The 9,353-nt window shown below is 35.1% G+C and overlaps 1 protein-coding gene and 1 pseudogene across 1 annotated transcript in view; one reads left to right on the forward strand and one right to left on the reverse strand.

Annotated features, from left to right (window-relative positions):
* Window positions 1-3,468, reverse strand: part of Bank1 (B cell scaffold protein with ankyrin repeats 1) — a 282,791-nt gene extending 279,323 nt beyond the window's left edge. Inside the window, exon 1 of the mRNA XM_047567484.1 lies at window positions 3,207-3,468. Coding sequence (XP_047423440.1) covers window positions 3,207-3,324 — 118 coding nt within the window. The 5' untranslated portion in view covers window positions 3,325-3,468. The remainder of the gene's footprint in view (window positions 1-3,206) is intronic.
* A 4,926-nt stretch (window positions 3,469-8,394) lies between these two features.
* On the forward strand, window positions 8,395-9,125 carry LOC124995051 (60S ribosomal protein L7-like; annotated as a pseudogene).
* The last annotated feature ends 228 nt before the right edge of the window (window positions 9,126-9,353 follow it).

A 9,353-nucleotide genomic window follows, 5' to 3' on the forward strand; every position in this document is an offset into this window, starting at 1 on the left:
GAGTAGAAGAAGGAGAATGAGAGGGAAGGACTAGGGGAGGGGAATGGGACGGAATTCGGAATGAATTTAACAAAATCCTGCTATATATTGATATAAGTGTATCATAGAGAATTTCACATTTATGCCTATGTAGAAAGTACCCATCAAAAGTAAATAAATTAGTAAAAGGAAGATCAGTAGAATGTGGAGAGAAGGGAAAGGCGGGGAAATATGGAATGATATGAAGTAAATCAAATTCTGTTCATGTGTGATTTTTTCAAAGAACCCAACTACTATATATAACTGTAACACTCTAATAAAAAAGAAAAGATAAAAACACTTGTTACTATGAATGAAATTTAAAATTGCAGGCAAACATTTTACTATGAATATTTAAAGTGTAGTGAATGTCAATTATCTTTTTTACAAAATTGTGAAGCACAAAAATGAAAGATGTCAGGGAGTGACCAAGACAAGATTAAGAGATGAAAATGTTTTACAAAATGGTGTAATCGGAAAAAAATTCAAGTACAATAAATATAAAAGGAAATTGGGAGTAACAAGGAGGAAAAGAGACTACTGAAAACATAAGAAGGTGGCAAGAATCAAACTGAACGTGCAAAATAAATGTATTCGATATTAATAGAGTCAAAAAAGATTAGAGAGAAGTTGCAGAGTGCATCACAGGTAAAAGAAATACAAATAACATAATAACCATAATAAAAAGACTGAGCAAATATTTAAGATATAAGTGAAGAAACTGTTCCTGAAACAAAAGAAGAATCAACATTTTGTGGAAGATTAAAAACAATATCAGAAGATACGTCCCTGGGTAAAATAATCCAGAGCAGTTAGCAGTAAAATAATATTCTAGTGAAATCACTAGACCTTATATATAAATAAAGAATCCCAGAGTCTTCTAGAAAATAAAAATTCTATAAGTTCTACCGTGCTAGAAGAATGATGAACAAAACTAATGCCATCCTAAAACATACTTCAAGTGTAAGTATTGTTGAGGGACGAACACTTTGGAACATGTGAGAATTCAGAAACATTGTTTTCAAAGGACTTTTCTCAGGAATCTATTAGAGGTATGTTAGTTTTTCATGGCTGTGAAAAAAATACCTGAGAAAAACAACTTAAAAGGAGAAAGATTAATTCTGACTCACAGTTTCAGAGATGTCAATTCCTTGTCAGCTGGTGCAAATGTTTTGGGCTTGAATTAAGGCAGTACAGTATGAAAGCTGCTTGCATCATGGCAGCCAGGAAGCAGATAGAGAACTCAGGCAAGAAGTCAGGGACAAGATACAGGCACCAAGGGCACTCCCCCAAGGACCCACTCCCTTCAACCACCTCCTGCAGTTCACACCACCTCCTAATTGTCCATTAAGCTATAAATGCATCAATGAATTAATCTACTGATGAAGTTAGAGTCCCCATGATCCAACCACTTCCCCAAAGCCCCACCTCTGAACATTGCTGCAATGGTGACTGAGCCTTCAACACCTGATTCTTGGGGGCGGGGGGCACTTTCTAGATCCAAACCACAAGAGGTGTCTTTCAAGACACCTCTTTTAATGACCAAGAGATCATTAAAAATACAGTAATGAAGGAAATCACCAACACCATAAGTCCAGTGAGAAGCAGATCCTCTCCAGGGTAGTTTTCAGATGTCCGTGGCTCGGGACATCAAGACTGCAAACTCATGACATATCTTGATTGGGAACATCCTAGCTAAGACACTTCTTGATTCCTGATCAACATAAACTGTTATATAATCCTTGTTTATGGTTTTAAGTTGCAAAGTTTTAGAGAAACTTGTTTTTCAACAACATAGACTAAAATGAGACTTGAAAGGTGTTGAATGTATAAAGGCTGCAATACTTCAAAATTAGAAAACATTTTTAAGGGAGTTGTTTTCCAACAGGATAAGAGTGAGGGATATTATGCTGCCCAAGGACAATGAGAAGAGAAGGGCTTCCTGCAAACCATTTGGGATTGATATGTGTTCCCTGTATTTAGAGAATACCAACCCTTAGGTTGGGCTTATGTTTGGAAATGACTCAAGGCAGCAGCCTGTGTCTGCATTGGTGCATTGAGGGCAGGATGGTGGTGGCTGCATGGGGGGGTGACTTGCATGGTCATAATTTTTCAAAGCAAATGACAAGTGAAGTTTTTCACAAACTGATGTGAGACTGGAGGGGCAGACCCAGTCAGAACATATTTCAGAGTGATTTGGCAATGAAAACCACACAAGGAAGCCATACAGTCCAACGGTAAGAATCCATATGGATTGGACAACCTTAATTAGGAGGTTGGAGAAGATGCAACTTTTATTTTGTTAAGGAACTGCAGCAGAGACATTCTTAGTGAATAAGGGATCTCCCAAGGACCCAGAACTATGCTCCAAGAAAAAGACGCAACTTTCCATAATCTGACAGGTCAATGTAAAATAATAGCTTCACCTTTTCTCTAAAGGAGATAAAATCATAGCTGTTGGACTGGGAGTTAAAGGCAATGTACAGGTTAAGAAAACAAAGGAAGCACCTGATCACAGAGCCCCCTCCACACCAAGCAGAATATAACTGTGGAAGGGAGTTGTTTTAACATTGCAAACTTCAGAGTTTTGACTATTAAACAGTAATATACTTATTTGATGAACAGGACTTTGTGTTCTGTTCTTTCATGTAATGGATATAATCTTAAAATTAAATTTGCTATTTGCAGTTGAATAGAAATAACAGTATTTCATTCTGTGATAACAGACATAATAAAATTATCAGCACAACAGAAGTTTTATAATTCTAACCCAGATCTTCAATCTTTGAATTGTTCCTGGTTGGTAACATTGTGAAGGTAGATAATACTAAGTCAAGTCTTACCCGTTACATAAGAAACAGACTTCCAGAGCCAAAGTGGCATGTGGCATAGCATACTATATGACCCTGCCATGTTCTCATCCAAGCAGCCCTAAGGAACATATTTATAAGCCATTAAACCATTTTACGACAACTGATAAGTCTTGATTGGAATGAAACTAAAAATTAAGAACGCTTAATATGTTTTGTAGAAAGTACAACTTACTGTTAAGTAAATTTGGTTTCCATTTTTCTACTTTTTAGTCTAGCATCAGATGTTCATTGGTTTAGAAATAAAACTTTAAATTTGTAAATTTTAAAAAATAAACAAAATAAAAACAAGAAATAAAGAAGATTTGTCAACACTACCTCTGAATATGATTTGCTTGATGACAGAAATGTAGTCTTCAGGCTCCTGCTCTGTTGAGATCTCCCATCTGCTTCCAGAGATATTTAATAATTTATATAGCTGATTTGAACTCTTCATCCCACAAAGCAGAGTAACTACACTTTCTGGTGAGTGAAGAACCTCTTCCAGAAACTGACGCTTCTCTGAAGTTAGGTCTTTAAGCAGACCATTTGATAATATCAAAAGTTTACATTTGTAAGTGTTTAAGCTTAGCAAGTCCAAATGCCGAAGAGAGAAACTCTCTAAGCAATATAACAGGATTGCTTCTCTTTCCACAACATGGAAGAATATTTCCCTCAAGTACAGAGCCCATTCCCTAGCATCTTCTTCATATATTATCATGATGTCTTTTGCATTTCCTAGAAAAAGAGAAAAAATGTATTATTTTTTTTATATTTGAAATGCTAATAGTTTATATTTTATTCTATAACCTGCCAATGTATTATTTAGGCAATTATGCTAATTTGCTTATATCAGAGATCAACAATTCATATTATCCCTACCTTATTCACACAGGATTAAAGCTATACTGAGATGTAACAGAATTCATGCTTCATGTAAGCCAGTCTTATTCAATGTCTAGATGTTGATTTAGGATACTCAACAGAAATAAGTGTGGGGTCTCAAGGTAAAAGAATACTCTATGAGATTATGTACACTGCACTCTTCCAATAATCTCAAATTTTGCCACAAATGTTATGGTATTTCATTCCTTTGAACGGTGTTTCTATATAACAGTTTTTAAAAATAAGCCTTGCCTAATGAATGCAATTAATTTGAGAAAAATTTTTAAAAATTTCCATTAAAAGTCATTAAAATCTTTCTTTCAGGTAAAGATGGATCATAAAGTCAGATTACAAATTTCCTTTCACAAATCACCAGCAAAGTGCAAGTGTATTTAAAATAAAGAATTTCAGTAGCCGACACCAAACAAAGGGGTATTCCCATGTCATAAACTAAAAAGTTGATGCCAATAAAATAAGTTGAAGATTCTGATACAACAGTACTAATGCTAAACCTATTGATCACCCCCAACTAAAATTGATACAGAATTTGTCACCAAACCCTCAAGGTCCTCATGCATCTCTTCCCATCTGGCAACTGATCATAGGTTGTCTGGGGAAGAGAGGCTGCAGTCTGACAGGACCTGCCAGAACCGGGCTCAAAACTGAGTTAAAGCAGTCAAACATCCCAAACTCAACCACGCCTGAGGGCAGAAGAGGATAGTCAACAAGGTCTCACAGAGACTTCCAGTCCAAACCTCTAACTAGAGCAGCCCATGAAAAATTTACCTTCTCTTCTCTTCTCCTAGGCCATAAAAAGATAAATTGGAGTATAGATTTTGTCTTTCGAACTGTAGTTTGGAGGGGAAAATAAAAAGTCCCAAATAAGATAAGGAGAAGAGGAATTTAAAGAAAATTTTGCTCAAATCTTATTAAGCAGATACACAGTCTAACCTGAGTTAAGAGGAAAATGAGCTAGATGAAAGACAAGAAGTACAGTGAAGTGGCAGTGAAGGAAAGAGATTGTGGTAAATGTGTTAACCATGCCAGTGATAACCATCATGGTAAAGAGTGACAAAGCAGGCAGTTGGTGAAAATCATCATGTGAGGGGGAAAAACTCACTGATAGTTTTTCCATCATATAAAACTAGATTAAATGAAACCAGAATGAAAACACGAGTTGACTTAGTTTATTAAAAAAAAAAAAAAAAAAGAAGGAGTAAGGAGACAAGTTGAGAGGCAGAACAAGACCACTGCTCAGATAAATAAATTTTAAAAAAGCAATAACTAGATTAGACAGGGATATTATGTTATTTTGTGACCTAAAACAAAGCTTGATGGTTGTTTTCATCTTAAAGAAGAAGGAGGAGGAGGAGAAATCAACTTTGAAAAAATTGATGCATTTGAATGAGTCAAAAAAGGGAAGGATTCAATATATGAATAATTTACAAACCAAAATATAGAGGATGTTTCAGTCAACTTTCTCGCTGTTGTGACTAAACGACCCAACCAGAACACTTTTAAGGGAGAAAAAGTTTATTTGAGGGCTCAGAGTTTGGTTTCAGAGGTCTAAATCCATAGACGGCAGGTTCCATTCCTTGGGTCATGAGGTAGAGCAGAACATCATGGAAGGAAGAGTGTGGCAGAGGGAAGCAGTTCACATGATGATCAGGTACCGGAGAGACTCCACTCGCAAGATACAAAATACATATCCCAAAGCCATGCCGCCATGCTCACCTCCCCCAGCCACACCCTACCAGCCTTCAGTTACCCCTCAGTTAATCCCAATCAGAGGACTAATTTACTGATTGTGTTAAGACTCTCACAACCCATTCATTTCTTCTCTGAACCTTCTTGCATTGTATCAAATGTGAGCTTTGGGGGCACCTCACATCCAATCCATAAGAGAGAACAAATGACACATTAAGATATTTTTAAATGTTCTATAATTATTTTTAACAATTTAAAGAATCCTTGAAATAGAAAACGTTACACACCAGCTTTGTGGCACAAACACATTCCAGGAAATATTATTATGGAAGGCATAGCTTTATTGTATTGCCCTTGGTTTAGTGATTATTATAAAACTTCTTTGTATATTCACAAAGGAGACTCAAGTCACCCACAATGAGAAACATATCATGTTGGTTTTGATTTTTTCCAAACAAAATTCAAGATCAGATTATCATGAATTATATAAAAGTTCTTACAAACTGATTTGTATAATCTATTAATATATAGAATGCCATATTGTAAAACAATGAATAAGAGTGAACTACTACTGCATGCAATATGAATGAACCTAAAGATAACATTGAGTGAAAGAAGGATGTGTATGCCACATGATGGTTATTTACATGAAGTTCAGAAGCAGACATACCTGATCCATATGATACAAATCAGAATATCTGAAGGTGGGATTAGTGGGATTAGCATGCATGAAGACACATGTCATAATCTGGGACATGTTCTCTCCCTTGATCTGGTAGACACAAAAGTGTACACATATCTGTAAATTTTAGATTGTGCATGTCAACTAAACTGAAGAAAACAAGTAAATTAAAGGAGAGTAGCAGAAACAATTTTCAGGATAGCAGCTGCTCAAGAGTTCTAGAGACTACTAAAGATTTACGGGAGGTAAGTGGAGCATTTTCAGGAGATCCATAGGAAATAAATCCATTATAATATTATCACATATACTTGTAATTCTGAGGAAAAATGCAAATGAAAATTTGACAGTTCTGATAGGATATTAAAAAGTAAAAACAATACATTATATTTTGCACATAAAATTAAAAAATGAAGTAAATACTAATTCTAAAAAAAGCTATAAAAAGTAAGTGGAATATTTATACACTATTTGGATCAACAATGATGTAAATGTGTACAAAATAATAAGGTAGAAACTTATCAGTGATTTAACTACAGGTTGAGATTAAAATATACTGGAGAATAAGAGAAGAATCAGATGGTATAGTTGATGTTAATTCTTATCTAACTTTTCAAAAGATAGAAGTCATAGCTAATGGCTAAAATTAGTAAATCCAGAAATAACAGTACTGTTTGAAACATTACATAATGTATACATGTATCAAAACATCATATAGCACCAAATACACACACATATAATTTATATATTTGTGTATGAGTTTAGAAATAAATTTAACATTAGATATAGGAAAAAGGAACAGGAGTATAAATATAAACAGAATATAAAAGAAACATTTGGAGAATTATGGTTATTAGGTTCTTCTGGGGAGTGGAATGGTGTTTGAAGAGGAGGGCAGAGGACAACTGGGTGTCACAATAAATGTTTATCATTGTTCCTTTGAAAGAAGCTATAATCAAAATTTACATAATGGAAAATCATTATGTAAAAATAGAAGAATCAGATTAAAGTAAATGACAATGTAAAAATCTTGAAAAATAACAGAGGGTGAGTTGAATACATGTACAAACGTAACGCAGAGTACATACCGAGGTCATTATGGTTGTGATACAAAACACACATGTGAGAAACTTTGGGGAAATAAAAATAACTGTAGAATGTGGAAACTGTTTTAGGGGTAAACAAAAATAAGAAAATCACCTTTCACAGAATTTAGACTGATAATGCCAAAAGTTGAAATGTAAATTTAAAACGTGATCTCATTTTCTCAATTTCTTATGCATCATTTCTTTCCAAACAATAATAAATAGGCTAAAAAGTACTCACAATGAAGACATTTTAATTAAGAAAGTAACATTTCCATCAATTTTACTCAGCAATAATTTTTCATTTAAAAGTAACGTGAAGAGTTTAATCTTATATTTAATTAAAAATCACTCCCACTTATCAGACAAAACATTTGGCCTTTGTTTTTTGGGCTTGGCCTATTTCACTTAGCATGATATTTTCCATCTTCATCCATTTACCAGCAAATGCCACAATTTTATTCTTCTTTATGGCTGAGTAATATTCCATTGTGTATATATACCATAGTTTCTCTATCCATTCGTCAATTGAAGGGCATATAATTTGGTTCCACAACCTAGCTATTGTGGACTGAGCAGCTATGAATATTGATGTGGCTGCATCACTATGGCATGCTGATTTTAAGTCTTTTGGGTATAAACCAAGGAGTGGGATAGCTGGGTCAAATGGTGGGTCCATTCCAAGTTTTCTGAGGAATCTCCACACTGCTTGCCAGGGTGGTTGTACCAATTTGCAACTCCACCAGCAATGTATGAGTGTGCCTTTTCCCCCATATCTATGCCAACTGTTATTATTGCTTGTGTTCTTGAAAATAACCATTCTGATTGGAGTTAGATGAAATCATAGGGTGGTTTTAATTTGCATTTCTCTCTGATAAGTGGATGATGATATATAATGGTGGGAGTTGACAGGGGAAGAGAAGAATGAAGGAACTTTGAATGGTTTAGAGGAAAATGGGGTGGAAGTGGGTGGGGGACGGAAAGATAGAATGAAAGAGACAGTATTACCCTATGTATATATATGAATGGTGTGAATCTACATTGTCCATAGAAGTTCATAGAAATGAAAAGTTGTTCCCTATTTGTGGACAAAGAATCAAAATGCAATCTATAAAAATAAAAATACTAATAAAAACAAAAATCACTCCCTCCTCTTTTTCTGGCTGGAACCATGGAGGGTGCCAGAGAGAAGAAAACGGTTCCTGCTGTGTCAGAAACCCTTAAGAAAAAGCAAAGGAATTTCCCAGAGCTGATGGTAGAGCACCTGATAAAGAAGTTTGTCCAAAAGATGCTTCAAAAGGCAAGGAGGAAAGTTATCTATGAAAAAGTCAAGCATTACCACAAGGAATACAGGCAGATGTACTGCACAGAGATTCGAATGGCAAGGATAGTAAGAAAATCCAGCAACTTCTATGTACCTCAGAACCCAAATTGACATTTGTCATCAGAATCAGAGGTATCAATGATGTGAGCCCAAAGGTTTGTTAGGTGTTACAACTTCTTCGCCTTCACCAGATCTTCAATGGCACCTTCATTCAGCTCAACAAGACCTCAGTTAATGTGCTAAGGATCGTGTATTGCATGGGGGTACCCAAAACTGACAGTGAATGAACTAATCTACAAGCTTGGATATGGCAAATTCAATAAGAAATGAATTGCCCTAACAGATAAGGCTTTGATTGCCAGATATCTTAGTAAATACAGCATCAGCTCCATGGAGGATCTGATTCATGAGATGTACACTGTTGGAAATACCTCAAAGAAGCAAATAACTTCCTGTGGCCCTTCAAATTATCTTCTCCAAGTGGTGGGATGAAGAAAAAGAACACCCATTTTGTAGAAGGTGGAGATGCTGGCAACAGGGAGAACCAGACCAACAGGCTTATTAGAAGGATGAACTAAGATATTGACCATAATATTTTTGTAATCTGGTCAGTTAATAAAACAGCACCTGTTCTCAAAAAAAAAAAAAAAAAAAAAAAAAAAAATCACTCCCTGACTATCTACACAAAGTAATTTCCAATTTCCTCAGTTGTTAGCAATGGTTGGTTATAAGAATGATATGTGATTTTCTTTTTTTACATCTTCCATATTACTTATGTTTTTCATTATAAACTTGTGTCATTTTGC

The sequence above is a fragment of the Sciurus carolinensis genome, chromosome 10 (assembly GCF_902686445.1).
Source record: "Sciurus carolinensis chromosome 10, mSciCar1.2, whole genome shotgun sequence".
NCBI lineage: Eukaryota > Metazoa > Chordata > Mammalia > Rodentia > Sciuridae > Sciurus > Sciurus carolinensis.